The sequence below is a fragment of the Cetorhinus maximus genome, chromosome 18, assembly GCF_964194155.1.
Source record: "Cetorhinus maximus chromosome 18, sCetMax3.hap1.1, whole genome shotgun sequence".
Lineage (NCBI taxonomy): Eukaryota > Metazoa > Chordata > Chondrichthyes > Lamniformes > Cetorhinidae > Cetorhinus > Cetorhinus maximus.
In genome coordinates this window covers 77,160,047-77,176,753 of record NC_135896.1, presented here as the reverse complement: position 1 = coordinate 77,176,753, position 16,707 = coordinate 77,160,047, and the positions used below count along the sequence as shown (strand labels likewise).

Here is a 16,707-nt window from a genome sequence, read left to right as displayed (position 1 = left end):
GGATTAGTTTCTCTGTGTGGATGTGAGCGTGGGGGATTTAATTGAGTTAGAGACAGCTAGCCTGGAGCTTTTGAGTGTTCAAAAGGTTTGAAATGCTAAATACGTAAACATTGCTAAGTTTTAGAATGTGAGGTGTAAGGAACATTTGCATTTTTAGATAAACCCAGAGTAGTGAATTTCAAAGAGGTGGTAAGGTGTTACACCTAGCCGTAAAAGGCTAAGCCAAACAGTGTGTTTATTTTTCCCAAAGATTACTGATAATATGAGTACTATGAAAGATTTTATATTATGGAAAAAGTAAAGTTGCAAAGGCATATTGGAACAATGGGATTTACACTAAAAAGGGAGAAACATGTTTAAAGGAGCTGAGGTTGTGTAAGGAGAAGGAAATCTAAGATCTAACAAGTGTGAAAAGCCTCCAGCCTCTAAGTATCAAGTTGCTACCTACAGGAACTGAAGCTAAGAAAACTCATTATGAATATCACTGTTCAGGGTATTGTGTGCTTTGCCTGGGTCTGTTGAAATTTATTTGTTTTTACTATTGCCAGTTACACACTGGAAGTCAGATTATTTAGGGGAGCTAGAAGTTAGCAGTAATTTGTAGACCTATGTATGTGCTTAAAATCATAAATGTTTGATTTAGTTTTGTAAAAGCCCTCAAGACTCAGCGGGCTTATTGACATCACTAGGGATCTCACTTGGATAAAGTACTGAGACCAGGAGTGTAAAGAAAGCTGAATATCAACAGATAGCCAGGAATATAAGAAGCTACAGGGTTCTGGTCATTTTGACTGTCTATTAATCCAGCTCGTTCATGCTATTAGACTCAGTAATGCTTCTGAGTCACATCTGTCAATATTGTCATCCACAGTCACTGTTAAAACAAAATTTCAGAGAATGAAGTAAAATCTGAACAACAGGGACAGGGCAGTGCAATGGCTGTAATCCGTAACAGTCTGACTCAAGGCAGAAATGTCCAAATTGAGCCAAGCTGACTAAATGCACAATATATATAAGCAAAATACTGCAGATGCTGGAAATCTGAAATAAAAACAAAAAATGCTGGAAAACTCAGCAGATCTGGCAAGATCTGTGGAGAGAGAAACAGAGTTAATGTTTTGAGTCCATATAACTCTCCTTCAGAGCTGAAGAGAAGTAGAAATGTGATGGGTCTTATACTGTTGAAGGGGAGGTGGAGATGCTGGAGCAGGTGGACAAAATAGAAGGTCAGGGATAGGTGGAGGCCGAGGAGAGATCTGGCAAAGATGTGATGGACACTAAACAAGGGGACTGTTAATGGTAGTGTAAAAGATGAAAGAAGGTGCTCATAGTGGCATAAATGTAAGATAGCAGACTGTGTTAATAGCAGGACAAGGGTCAGCACTCTGTGAAAGCAAAATATAAGAATAAGTTACAGATGGCCCTGTAGGGAGCTGGGGAAAAAAAATTCAAAAAGATCAAAGTGGAGGACAGAGTTCATGATCTGAAATTGTTGAATTCAATGTTAAGTCTGGAAGGCTGTAAAGTGCCTTATCAGAAGATGGGGTGCTGTTCCTCCAGTTTGCATTGGGCTTCACTGGAACATTGCAGCAGGCCAAGGACGGGCATGAGAGCAAAATGGTGAATTGAAATGGCAATGGTGCTTCGTGCTCTCATCTGGTCCTGGAACAGTTTGTCGATTTTGTTGAGTCCAGCATTTTCTGTTTTTAAATGCACAATATTCATGAGTAAAATACTAACTCCTCACCACAGGGCCGTTGTTGCTGTTTCCATTGCCGTTCTCAAAGATGATGTCGCTGTCTGAATCAATGTCAACTGGTCTGTAGAAACAGAGCATATTTAATACAGAATTCCATGCACTGTTGGCAAACAAATAAAAGGCTGAAATGAGATCCTAAAAATGATCAAAACCACACCCCACCGCATTATAATTTTCATGAATTTAATCACAACAGACATAATTCTTCAAGCAGTTTGACACCCACAATCCCAATACTTCAAGCACAGATATTGCTGGATTCACTGTGCTACATTAAGCCGTTTTATGCCATTGTAGCTCGTTTTGTGATGGCCTTATTTCTCTCTTTGAAGTAGTCCAAAGCAAAGGTGAAAACATGGAATTCTATCCTTTGCACTGGCTTGATGGGTACATGTCCCAGCAGATATCGTACACAATTGTGCAGGGGAGAGTTATTGTGCACTCGCGTTCATGGCAGCTAATATCAGCTAGAAGGGTGCTGAAGTGCTTCTTGGCTGGGCTGGCAGAAGGAACGGTCAGGAATCAACCAACCTGGATCATTGTTCAATGACACCTGTTGCAAATTCACAAGGGCAGTTGAACATTACATTACACATAGGGATTCAAGACCAAGTCTACTCTTCAGGTAAAAGTTTTTTTTATTCGTTCATGATGTGGGTGTTGCTGGCTAGGCCAGCATTTGTTTCCCATCCCTAATTGCCCTGGAGAAGATGGTGGTGAGCCACCTTCTTGAACCGCTGCAGCCCAAGCGGTCTAGGCACACCCACATTGCTGTTAGGTAGGTTAGAGTGGTTAAAGGGCAGGAATTGGATCAGGAAATTAACTTAACAGTCATACAAATGTTTTATATTTCCATTTTGAGATTTCCATCATATATAAAATTTCTATGTCTATACTTATAATGAAAATTGTTGAAACTGGAGCACGACTTTGAACAAGAGTGCTGGGAGTTGGGTAAGTTAGAGAATCTTAATCTCTTCTGAAAATCTAATTTTGTTTGTATTTAACATCCAACTGAAACTTACTGTTTAAATTCTAAATTTCATTCAGGCTTAAGCGGGGATATACAAGCTCTCTACTAGAGAATAGTTGAAGTTAGTTAATTAAGGAAACCAACTTAAACTGTTTTTTCTGCTACTGGAGCTCTGTGCGACTGAGCACTGGAATGCAACTTTGAACAGGAGTGCTGGGAGTTGGGTGAGTGAGGGAGTTAGGAGAAGGAGGTGCTCCTTTGCTTTTTCTAACTTTTTCACCCTGTAGGAATTGGTTCTTGCTCTACTACTGGGGAAGAAGCTAGCTTTTTGCTGAGTATCTGGTGAGTATACGGTAAGTGGTTATGGTCTATTCTATTCCTAAGGTTTAAAATAGTATACAAACTGGTGGTAAGGTTAATAAAACATATAAAAAAGGAAAATAATTGAATAAAATAATTAAATAGTTAATTAAAACACATTAAGGATGGCAGGGCAGGTGATGTGTCATGGCTGCAGCATGTGGGAGCTCCTGGATGCCATTGTGATCTAGGGCAAACACGTCTGCAGTAACTGTTTGCAGCTCAAGGAGTCATTGAGCTGGAGGCTGAGCTGCAGGCACTGCAATGCATCAGGAAGGAGGAAAGTTATCTGGATACTTTGCATCAGGATACAGTCACACCCCTTATAATAGGGTCTTCTGATTTGGTCAGTGGTCAGGGACAGGAGGGTGTGACTGCTAGTGAAGCAGGTAAGGGTACCCAGAGGGCAAGAGTGCAGCCTTTGCATTTGTCTGACAGGTTTGAGATTCTTTCAGCTTGTTTGGTTGAGAGTGGGATCTGCGGGTGGATGAGCCGACTGGCCATGGCACCGTGGTACAGGAAGCCATTCAAGTGGGGGGAGCAAAAAGGAATGTAGTGGTAGTAGGGAACGGTTTGGTGAGGGGGATTGACACAGTTCTCTGCAGCAAAGAGTGAGAGTCCAGAAGGCTGTGTTGCCTGCCTGGTGCCAGGGTTCAGGATGTCTGCTCAGGGCTGGAGAGGAACTTGGAGTAGGAGGGGGAGGATCCAGTCATCGTGGTCCACGTAGGTACCAACGATGTAGGCAGGATGAGGAAAGAGGTTCTGCATAGTCAGTATGAGGATCTAGGCACCAAATTAAAAAGCAGAACCTCAAAAGTAATAATCTCTGGGTTATTACCTGAGCAATGTGCAAATTGACATAGGGCACGTAAGTTTAGAGAAATGAATGCATGGCTCAAAGACTGGTGTGGGAGAAGTGGGTTTTGGTTCCTGGGACATTAGCACCAGTACTAGGAAAAGCGGGGCCGTACTGTTGGGACAGTCTACACCTGAACCATGCTGGGACCATGTGTTCTAGCGAACATAACTGGAGAAGTAGAGAGGATTTTAAACTAAATAGTGGGGGCAAGGGATCAAATTTAGGAAGGTGTGGTAAATCAAAAGAGTGGAGACAAGGCAAGAGAGAAAGGTACTAATATGGGAAATATTAAACAGACTGTGACAGGGAGGGATAGAGAGTACAAATCTAGGAGTAAATCAGCAGATAAGGTTAGAGGTTACAAAAATAATAAAAAGACAAAACTAAAGGCTCTGTATCTGAATGCACATAGCATTCAAAACAAAACAGATGAACTGATAGCACAAATAAAAATAAATAAGTACAATCTGATAGCCATTGCAGAGATATGGCTGCAGGATGACATAGATTGGGAACTGAATATTGAAGGGTACATGACATTAAAGAAGGACAGGAAGCTAGGGAAAGGTGTAGGGGTGGCTCTGTTAAATATTGATGGTATTTGCACAATAGAGGGGGATGACCTAAGTTCAGGGCACCAGGATGTAAATGCTGCTTGGGTAGAGATGAGAAATTACAAAGGCAAGAAGTCACTTGTGGAAGTGGTGTACAGGCTCCCTAACAGTACCCGCACAATAGAATGGAGTTTAAAGGAAGAAATAACGGGAACTTATCAGAAAGGTACGGCGATAATCATGGGCGATTTTAATCTACATATAGAATGAAAAAATCAGATAGGCAAAGGTAGCCTAAATGAGGAGTTCATTGAACATTTTCAGGATAGTTTCTTAAAACAGCACGTTCCGGAGCCGACCAAAGAGCAGGCTACACTAGGTCTGGTATTATGCAACGAGATAGGGTCAATTAATGACCTCACAGTGAAGGCATCCCAAGGTAACTGCGATCATAATATGATTGAATTTTACATTGTGTGAGGGAGAGAAAAGTGGGTGCAAGACTAATATTTTAAACTTAAATAAGGGCAATTATGGGGGCATGAAAGCAGAGGTAGCTAAAATGAATTGGCAAATTAGGTTAAGGGATAGGTCACTGAGATGCAGTGGCAGACATTTAAAGGGATATTTCAGAATGCACAAAATAGATACATTCCCATGAGAAAGAAAAATTCCAAGGGAGGACCCACCATCCGTGGTTTACTAAAAAAGTTAAAGATAGTATCAAACTTAAAGAAAAAGCATATAATTGCACAAGGATGGGGTAGCAGGTCAGAAGATTGGACAGAATATAAAAATATAATAGAATATAAAAAACAGCAGGGTATGACATATTAATAAGGAGGGAAAAATTAGAGTACGAGAGAAAACTAGTGAGAAATATGGAACAGATAGTACAAGTTTCTTTAGATATTTAAAAAAGAGTGAACAAAGTAAGCATTGGTCCTATAGAAAGTGAGCCTGGGGAATTAATAATTGAAAATAAGGTGATGGCAGATGAACAGATATTTTGCATCGGTCTTCACTATAGAGGTTACCAGTAACATTTCAGAAAAAGCTGTAAATCAGGAAATGGAAGGGAGGGAGAAGCTCAGGAAAATTACAATCACCAGGGAAGTGGTGCTGAGCAAATTGTTGGAGCTGTGGGCTGACAAGATCCCCGGTCCTGTTGGACTTCATTCTAGGGCCTTAAAAGAAGTGGCTAATGAGATAGTTGATGCATTGGTTTTAATTTTCCAAAATTCACAAGATTATGGGAAGGTTCCATTAGATTGGGAAATAGCAAATGTAACTCCTTTATTCAAGAAGGAAAGGAGACAGAAAGCAGGAAACTACAGGCCAGTTAGCTTAACATCTGTCATAGGGAAAATGGTGGAAGCTGTTATTAAAGACATCATAGCAGGGCACTTAGATAAATTCAAGGTAATCAGGTAGAGTCAACATCATTTTATGAGAGGGAAATCATGTTTAACCAATTTATTGGAGTTCTTTGAAGAAGTAACATGTGCTGTGTGTAAAGGGGAACCGATGGATGTACTGTATTTAGGTTTCCAGAAGGCATTTGGTAAGGTGCCACATCAAAGGTTATTGTGGAAAATAAAAGCTCATGGTGTAGGGGGTAACATGAATAGAAGATTGGCTAGCTAACAGAAAGCAGAGAGTAGGCATAAATGGGTCATTTTCTGGTTGGCAAGATGTAAGGAGTGGTGTGCCACAGGGATCAGTGCTGGGGCCTCAACTTTTTACAATTTATATAAATGACTTCGATGAAGGGACCGAAGGTATGGTTGCTAAATTTGCTGATGATATAAAGATAGGTAGAAAAGTAAATTGTAAAGAGGACAGGAGGAGGCTACAAAGATATATAGATGGGTTAAGTGAGTGGGCAAAGAAAGATCTAGCAAATGGAGTATAATGTGGCTAAATGTGAAATTGTCTGTTTTTGCAGGAAGACTAAAAGAGAAGCATATTAACTAAATGGTGAGAAATTGCAGAACTCTGAGATTCAGAGGGTTCTGGATGTCCAAGTGCATGACTCGCAAAAGGTTAGCATGCAGGCACATCAAGTAATTAGCATAGCTAATAGAATGTTATCATTTATTGCAAGGAGAATTGAATACAAAAGTGGAGGGGTTATACTTCAGTTATGCACGAGATTGGTGAGACCACATCTGGAGTCCTGTGTACAGTATTGCTCTCCTTATTTAAGGAAAGGTGTAAATGTGTTGGAGGCAGTTTAGAGAAGGTTTATTAGACTAATACCTGTGATAGGAGGGTTGTCTTATGAAGAAAGGTTAGAGAGGCTAGGCTTGTATCCTCTGAAGTTTAGAAGAGTAAGAGGCGAATTGATTGAAATGTCTAAGATCCTGAGGAGTCTTGAGAGGGTGGATCTGGAAAGGGTGTTTCCTCTTGTGGGAGAATCTTGTTTAAAAATAAGGGGTCACCCATTTAAGGCAAAGATGAAGATCATTTTTTTTCTCTCAGATGGTAGAGAGTCTTTGGAACTCTCTTCCTAAAAGGCAGTAGAAGCAGAGTCTTTGAATATTTTTAAGGTTCTTGATAATTTTTAAGATTCTTGATAAGCAAGGGGCTGAAAGGTTATAACGTGGATAAATATGAAGTTATCCACTTTGGTAGGAAAAGCAGTATGCCACAGTATGATATAAATGGTTAAAAACAAAAAACTACTGCGGATGCTGGAAATCCAAAACAAAAACAGAATTACCTGGAAAAAGGTGGGGGGCGGGGGGAGAGAAGTTGAGGGTGGGGTGGTTGTAGGGACAAGCAAACAGTGATAGGAGCAGATAATCAAAAGATGTCACAGACAAAAGGATCAAAGAGGTGTTGAAGGTGGTGATATTACCTAAGAAAAGCGCTAATTAAGAATGGATGGCAGGACACTCAAGGTACAGCTCTAGTGGGGGTGGGGTGGAAAGACTGACAAGGTATTAGTTGTAGATTTAAAAATAATGGAAATAGGCGGGAAAAGAAAAATCTATATAAATTATTGAAAAAAACAAAAGGGAGGGGGAAGAAACGGGGTGGGGATAGGGGGAGGGAGTTTAAGATCTAAAGTTGTTGAATTCAATATTCAGCCCGGAAGGCTGTAAAGTGCCTAGTCGGAAAATGAGGTGCTGTTGGGCTTCACTGGAACAATGCAGCAAGCCAAGGACAGACATGTGGGCAAGAGAGCAGGGTGGAGTGTTAAAACGGCAAGCGGCAGGGAGGTTTGGGTCTTTCTTGCGGACAGACCGCAGGTGTTCTGCAAAGCGGTCGCCCAGTTTGCGTTTGGTCTCTCCAATGTAGAGGAGACCGCATTGGGAGCAACGAATGCAGTAGACTAAGTTAGGGGAAATGCAAGTGAAATGCTGCTTCACTTGAAAGGAGTGTATGGGCCCTTGGACGGTGAGGAGAGAGGAAGTGAAGGGGCAGGTGTTGTATCTTCTGCGTGGGCATGGGGAGGTGCCATAGGTGGGCGTTGAGGAGTAGGGGGTGATGGAGGAGCGGACCAGGGTGTCCCGGAGGGAACGATCCCTACGGAATGCCGCCAGGGGGGGTGAAGGGAAGATGTGTTTGGAAAATGTGTTTGGAAGATGTGACTTGTCAGTCTTTCCACCCCACCCCCACTAGAGCTGTACCTTGAGTGTCCTGCCATCCATTCTTAATTAGCACTTTTCTTAGATAACATCACCACCTTCAACACCTCTTTGATCCTTTTGTCTGTGACATCTTTTGATTATCTGCTCCTATCATTGCTTGCTTGTCCCTACAACCATCCCACCCTCAACTTCTCTCCCCCCGCCCCCCACCTTAAACCAGCTTATATTTCACCCCTCTCCTAACTACACTCAGTTCTGTTGAAGGGTCATGTGGACTCGAAACGTCAACTCTTTTCTTCTCCACCGATGCTGCCAGACCTGCTGAGTTTTTCCAGGTAATTATTTAAATGGTGACAGATTGGGAAATGTTGATGTACAAAGGGGCCTGGGTGTCCTTGTACACCAATCACTGAAAGCAAGCATGCAGATGCAGCAAATAGTTAAGGTAGCAAATGGTTATTTTGGCCTTCATTGCAAGAGGACTTGAGTACAGAAGCAAGGACATCTTACTGCAGCTGTGTAGAGCCTTGGTGAGACCACACCTGGAATACTGAGTGCAATTTTGGTCTCCTTACCTAAGAAAGGATATACCTGCTATAGAGGGAGTGCAGCGAAGGTTCACCAGACTGAGTCCTGGGATGGCAGGATTGTCGTATGAGATGAGATTGGGCCAACTAGGCCTGTATTCACTGGAGTTTAGAAGAATGAAAGGGGATCTCATTGAAATGTACAAAATTCCAACAGGGCTGGAGAGACTGCATGCAGGATAATGTTTCATCTGGCTGGGGGGGTCTAGAACACAGGGTCACCATCTCAGGATACGGGGTAGGCCATTTAGAACTGAGATGAAGAGAAACTTCTTCACTCAGAGGGCGGTGAACCTGTGGAATTCTCTACCACAGAAGGCTGTGGAGGCCAAGTCACTGAATATATTTAAGGAGGACATAGATAGATTTCTAGACTCTAAAGGCATCAAGGGGTATGGGGAGAGAGTAGGAGTATGGTGTTGAGACAGAGGATCAGCCATGATCATACTGAATGGCAGAGCAGACTCGCAGGGACGAATGACCTACTCTTGCTTCTATTTTCTATGTTCCTATTTTATCAGGGGTAGGTGGGAATGTGGAATTGAGGTTGGGAATGCGGAGTTGAGGTAACAAGCAGATCAGCCATGATCTTATTGATGGTGGAGCAGGCTCGAGGGGTCAAGTGGCCTATTCCTGCTCCTAATTTGTATGTTCATATGCTCAACTGGGTGGAGGGTGCAATTACAGCATGACATGTTTACATGGACAGTAGAGTACATGGAGTAAAAAAAACACTTAAGAAAGTAAGGTGTTGGACACTTTGAATCCAATGAGCATAATCAGGCAAAGAACAAAACTTTTCTGCTTATACAATTTGGAATTTTGTTTTGTTAGAACCATATTCACAATTCACTCAAATTCTTCAAGTATCAGAAGGTTTGTTTCCAACAGCACAAATATTAAATAAAATCTATTAAACTTAATTTAAATAGGATTAAATGACATCAGTGGGATATAAATCAGTCAAAGTATAAAACACGTGTCCAATCCAATCCTGTCAATTTTGTGTTGAGTGGCTTTTGGTTACAATTAATTCTAGATTGACAAGGGAGTCAAGTGTTATGGGGGAAGACAGGAAAGTAAAGTTGAGGCCACATTCAGATCAGCCATTATCTTATCAAATGACAGGTCAGACTTGAGGCACCGAATGGCCTACTCCTGCTCCTAATTTGTATGTTCCAATGTACCCTAATCAAAAATAAATACCTCAAATTTTGGAATTGTATTGGGTGAGTCAACATTCATGAATATCTTCAATGTGACCAGTTCTGAGGATCTCAGCTGGAATATTCATCTCCATCACTGACTGACCAGCTGTGCATTTCCAGCACTGTATGCTTAAGGATGTTGCAGTACACTCCAGGGCACAGAGTCACAGAGCATCACCAGCACACAGGTGGGGGTGTGCAGTCTCAGCTAGGCTGCACAAAAATGGGCACAGAACTTTAATATACTGCTCTGCCTTTACACCATCTGGATTTCTGCTGGTCAAGCCTAGTATTACCACCCAATCACATCAAACAAAACTTGTTTCTTTAAGTTCTGCTTATACAATGAAACAAATGGTAGCACTCAAGTAAGAACTCATCGCAGTTACTCCCTGCCACCAGTGTAACTTACCTTCTGTTTATTTTATTCAGCTTACTGTTCCACCATGCAGTGGATGTTCCAAACACTCGAGATGGACTCTATTGTAGCCATTAATTTAACAATCCAGCATACACTGACCACGTGTATATTGATTGCCAACATATATCACAGGAAGACATTCATTCACTTCCATTTTAAAATGCTGCCTCTCTTCTCCTATGCAACTCTTCACTCTCCACAGCCTCCACAATGGCTTCTGCATAAATGACAAGTTGCCATTCATATTTCTGTAAAGTGTAATAACTAATGCGTGAAACTTTGTCTACTTGGACTGTGGAAGACACCCCTATAGCACTTGTCAATGTGTTATTCTCAGTGAGGGTTCAAGCATGTGTAAAAACTGCAAATTGACATTACAGAAACAAACAGTATAGGTTTTAACCAACTAGTCTATTACAAACAGCACCCAAAACTGAGAAAAACAAAAAAAAACTAAATAAAACAGAAGAACAAAACCTTCCAGTGCAGACCTTTAGAATAAACCAGCAGACTCAGGCGAACAAAGACAACTACAAGGCTCTGCACTCACCACAGGCACTGTTTGTCCTGGGAAAAATTCAGCTCCTTAGTAACACTCACGGGTTTTCACCATTGCTCCCCCAACTTTAAGAACATGGTTATGTACTGCTTATTCTAAAAAAAATTGCAGCTTAATATTTATGATGCAATACAGTCCCCCAATTAAAGATTTTGGCTTACATTAAGCAGCTGACTGGCGTAATAGGATATGCAAATACACCAGATTCATACTGGACCTCCCATAGCGTCCAGCAGGCAGGTCGGTCAGCCAGCCACACTGACAGCAAATTGCTGCGCAGGCTTGTGAGGAGGTCTGGCAGCAAACCCTCCTCATTACAGGCAGGACAAAGCAAGGACCTACCACAGAGCTTAGTGCGACCTACCACACTGTTTAGTGCTGAGGGAGGCCACCCACAGAGGAGAAGGTTAAAAAGAGGACAAGCAGGAGCTGGCTTCACAGATGCCTGAATTGAATTGCTGTCAAAATTATAAATTAGAAGGGTGTTTTTACCACCCATCCCCACTTCATCTACAAAAAAAGTTTATTGAAAAAACTTATTGCTAATAGATATTCTTGTTAAGAATTTGTGCATTTTCATTCTTCTCGAGTAGCATCCCTGTAACCCACTAGGTGAAAAAAGGACCCACAACGGTTTTACGCTATTTTCAGAATTCACCATTAGCCAAGAGAGGGAGAGAGATGAACAAGAATGGAGAAAGGCAGTCAGACAATGACGAGAGAATTAAGACATGAAAATTAAGGAAATTTGATTAAATAAAAGCTAGATTGATATTAGGCCAATTTGAACAGAGGGCCCTTTTTCACTGACAGGTAGCTTTCATTTTAGTTTTACTTCTTTTCAATGTTTTCCATTCCTCACCAGCTGACACAGGCTTTTATTTACATACAAAGTAGCATTCCTTGCATGCGTTTTTTTAAACTCATTCACAGGATGAGAGTGTTGCTGGCAAGGCCAGCATTTATAGCCCATCCCTAAAAGAAGGTGGTGGTGAGTCGCCTTCTTGAACCACCACAGTCCACGTTTAGGTACATTCACAATGCTGTTAGGTAGGATACACACTGCAGCCCCTGTGCCAGAGGTGGACGGAGTGAACGTTTACGCTGCTGGACGGAATGCCAATCAAGCAGACATCCTAGACAAACAAATGTCGGCAGTTATTCAATCAGAGGCATCGCTGCTGAGCCAGAACCTAACCTCACTTAAACTCCATACATGCTCCCTTTCCAGCAGGGGTCTCTGCATATCAACCAGGATTAGGACCCGGACAAATTATTTTCCCCCTACCCAACCCAAGCATGTTACGTCCAGTTAAAGATGGAAGTATCTTTTTATAATGTTTCAGGTCATCCCAAAGCAATTCACAGCCAATTAAGTTTGAAGGGTTGCCACTGTTGTAATGTAGGATGTCGTTGCAACCAATTTGCATGCACAACAAACAGCAAATGGGGTAGCAAGAAATAAAATCAAGTTTATCACTCGCACCATTATATTGTAGAGGCAGTAGCCAATAAGACAAACTCTTGGCACTGGAAACTTTGTTCAGCTGCAATGGCTTTAACCAGAACTGCTGTGACATAACTATTTGTCTAAGTAAATACGTCACAGGTTTCCTGGAGCGACTTCTCAGATCAGCAGTGATGGAGGCGGATGTGGATTTAGCAACCAGCAGCAGCCTGGTCACAAAGGGCCCGGGATTTTCATAATTATATTACGTTTAATATATTAATCTATAAAATTCAAACTTTAATTATTATATACTGAATATTACTATGCTGCTTTATTGCTGTTTTGTTTTTGTTGGCATTTGGGGTCGAGTTAATATGCAAGTGTTAAAATGGGGTCGTATTAAAAAGTAGCCTGGGAAGTGCTGGCCTAGCTTATATGCTTAAACCTTAAATGGGGTCTGAAACTACAACCTCCTGACTCAAAGATGAGAGTGTGACCATTTGAACCAAGGCACCTCAACTATTGCCCTGGCCAAGAACGCTCCACTCCGGTTAATTAACGTGTATGGCCCGGCACAAGGGGCTGAGCGGCTGGAGGTTTTTCAGCAGCTCCCACTGCTGCTGGCGACCTCCAGGCCGGTCATTCTGGGCGGTGACTTCAACTGCATCATCGATGCGGCTGGACGATCCGGCAGGGCCGGCAGCAGATTGGACGCTACGTCCAGATCCCTGATGGAAACAGTTAAGGATGCCAAGCTGCACGACGTCTTCAGCAACCCTGCAGACGGAGCGCAGCATAGATACACCTGGTCGCGGCCAGACGGGTCCATTCGTTCCAGGATAGACTTCCTGTTTGTGTCCCGTGCATTCACAGTCAGATCCACCGAGGTCAAGCCGGTGTTCTTCTCTGACCACTGCCTCCTACTGGCGGACTGCCACTTGGAGAAGGACCTGAGGGTGGGCAGGGGGGCATGGAAGCTAAATGTGCAACTGCTGACCCCAGAGAACATTGAGGAGCTCAAGAGGGATTACAAAGGTTGGAGAACCGTGAAACCCCTCTTTGAGTCCCTGACACACTGGTGGGAAGCGATCAAGGGAAGCATCAAGAGGTTTTTCATCCTCAAAGGCACCCAGAAAGCTAGAAAGGAACAGAGGGAAATGTCCCGACTCCAGAAAAAGATGCAGAATCTGCTCCGGCTGCAGTCGATGGGGGTCGATGTCAAGGAGGAGCTCCAAGAGGTGAAGGGCCAGCAAGCCTCGCACTTTGCCTCGGAGGCCTCCAAGATCATCTTCCGTTCCAGGGTCCGCTCCGTGGAGCAGGATGAGACGTGCTCACGTTTCTTCTTCCAAAAGGTACACAGAGAGCGCTCTGTGATCAGCAGCCTGAAGGAAGAAGACGGCTCAGTAAAGTCATCACGGTCCGACATTCTGAGGATCAGCAAATCCTTTTATGCCGGATTGTATGACGTGAAGCCCACGGACAGCACGGCCTCCCAGTCCTTCCTGTCCTCTATCACGGAGGTCTTAGACCACAGTACGCGGGAGAGCCTGGACAAACCGCTAACTCCTGATGAACTGACTAAGGCCCTTGAGTCCTTCGAGAAGAGTAAAACTCCCGGAAGCGACGGCTTGCCGGCGGAGTTGTATTCGGCTCTGTGGGACTTGATCGGCCCAGACCTGCTAGGAGTGTACGAGAGTATGCTCCTGGCCGGTAGTATGTCAGAATCCATGAGGAAAGGCATCATCACCCTCATCTACAAGCACAAGGGGGAAAGGGAGGAAATTAGAAATTGGCGACCCATTTCACTGTTGAATGTGGACTATAAGATTCTGTCCAAGGTCATCGCCAGTCGGGTCAAATCCGCTCTGGAATTGGTGATTCACCCTGACCAGACCTGCTCTGTGCCAGGCAGGAAGATCTCTGACAGCCTGGCGCTGCTCAGGGATACGATTGCCTATGTACAGGACAGGGGTGTGGATACCTGCCTCATCAGCTTGGATCAGGAGAAGGCCTTTGACAGAATATCGCACACCTACATGGGGGATGTGCTCTCCAAAATGGGCTTTGGGGAGGGAATTCGAAATTGGATCCAACTGCTCTACACTAACATCAGTAGCGCAGTCTCAATCAATGGGTGGGAAACAGATAGCTTTCCGATTAAATCTGGAGTCAGGCAGGGCTGTCCTCTCTCGCCTGTCCTTTTCATGTGTTGCATAGAACCCTTTGCCGAGTCCATCAGGAAGGATCCGGGCATAAGAGGAGTGACGATCCCAGGCAGTGGAGGCACTCAGGTAAAAGCCTCCCTGTACATGGACGACGTCGCCGTCTTCTGCTCGGATCTGCTGTCGGTGCGCAGACTGATGCACATCTGCGACCAGTTCGAACTGGCCTCGGGAGCCAAGGTAAATCGTGGGAAGAGCGAGGCCATGTTCTTTGGGAACTGGGCTGACCGATCCTTTGTCCCCTTCACTGTCAGGGCTGACGGCCTGAAGGTGCTGGGGATATGGTTCGGAGGGACCGGGGCATGCGTTAGAAACTGGAAGGAGCGAGTGGCTATGGTGAAAAGGAAACTGGGCATGTGGGAGCGACGCTCCCTCTCCATTGCGGGTAAGAACCTGGTCATCAGGTGTGAGGTACTCTCGCTGTTGCTGTACGTGGCGCAGGTCTGGCCCATTCCAGACTCCTGCGCGATGGCGATCACTCGAGCCATCTTCCGCTTTATCTGGAGGTCGAAAATGGATCGTGTCTGCAGGGACGCGATGTACAAGCCTCTAGATAAAGGGGGAAAAAACGTGCCCAACATCGCCCTCATACTGATGGCCACCTTTGTGTGTGGCTGCATCAAGCGGTGCGTAGACCCTCAGTACGCAAACACCAAGTGTCACTACGTGCTGAGGTTCTACCTGTCCCCGGTGTTGCGAAGGATGGGTCTGGCCACGCTGCCGCGGAACGCTCCAAGTAGTTGGACCGTGCCGTACCACCTGTCCCTGGTGGAAAAATTTATGCAGAAAAACACCTTTGACCACAAGTCCATCAGGCAGTGGTCAGCACGTAACGTCCTAGAGGCCCTGAGGGATAAGGAGAGGGTGGACCTTGTGGGATGGTTCCCCGAGCAGACTGTCAAAGTCATTTGGCAGAATGCCTCATCGCCAGAACTTTCCAACAAGCACCAAGACGTAGCTTGGCTGGTGGTGAGAAAGGCCCTCCCCGTCAGATCCTTCCTACACGCCAGGAGGCTCACCCCCTCTGCACGTTGCCCTCGAGGTGGCTGTGGTGGGGAAGAGACCGTTGTTCACCTCCTTGTGGATTGTGCTTTTGCAAAGAAAGTCTGGAGAGAGATGCAGTGGTTGCTGTCGAGGTTCATCCCGAGCAGTTCTGTGACACAGGACTCTGTGCTCTACGGGCTGTTCCCAGGGACACACACCGAGACAAACATCAACTGCAGCTGGAGGATCATCAACTCGGTGAAAGACGCGCTTTGGTCTGCCCGAAACTTTTGGTCTTCCAGCACAAAGAGTTGTCCCCGACCGATTGTTGCGGACTGGCACAATCCAAAGTCCAGGACTACGTGCTGAGGGACGCACTAAAGCTTGGGGCAGCTGCCGCAAAGGCGCAATGGGGAAGGGTCGCTGTCTAAGACCTTTCTACCACAGCGCACCGAGAGACTGGGAACTGTTTAGAGCCCCTCGGGCTGTACAGATCAAAATGAAAGGCTGTAAATGATTGTAATATTGTTTGTACTGATGCACCTGGTGATACATTTTGTAAAAGTTTAACCTGGATTGTACCCTTGTAATGTTGTTTTTGAAATGGTTTGGAATGTGATTGAAGATATTTTATGAATAAAGTATATTTTTACAAAAAAAAAAGATCAACTAATTCAGCACGTACTGGGTTTGAACCTTGGACAAAGTTAATTAGGGCAACACTGGAGGGCGCCACTGATCATATAAGGGAAGGACAAAAGCTTGGATTAGTTTATAACAATAGCCTGAGCCAGCTCGGCATTCACCACGTGCATACTTTTGATTTTGTGCTCTATGAGCTGACAGCACATCTGACAGCACTATTGACCCTCGTGACTGATAGGCGAGTACAAACAACAGATATAACTTTCACATATTTTAAATTCAATGATTAATCTGGAGATAATGATAGGGGTGATGATCAAGCAACCCCCAATCTTAATTTGTGATTTCCATGGAAAAGGATAATAAAAGAAATAGGTTCAGTACTAATCCATAGGGTTCTCATCGAGCTGACTCCGCCATTCAAAACTATCACAGCTGATAATCGGCATGAGCTCCATTCACCCCCCCCACCGCTCCCTATATCCCGACACACTAAAATCTGTCTATAACGGCCTTGAACACATTCA

The 16,707-nt window shown here is 44.1% G+C and overlaps 1 protein-coding gene across 6 annotated transcripts in view; it reads right to left on the bottom strand.

The window, feature by feature from the left end:
- eif2ak4 (eukaryotic translation initiation factor 2 alpha kinase 4) overlaps nucleotides 1-16,707 on the bottom strand; it is a 162,673-nt gene that overhangs the window by 65,163 nt on the left and 80,803 nt on the right. For all 6 annotated transcript variants that reach the window (XM_078562929.1, XM_078562931.1, XM_078562930.1 and 3 more), the window contains one exon: nucleotides 1,748-1,820. In XM_078562929.1, the coding sequence (XP_078419055.1) occupies nucleotides 1,748-1,820 (73 nt within the window). The remainder of the gene's footprint in view (nucleotides 1-1,747; nucleotides 1,821-16,707) is intronic.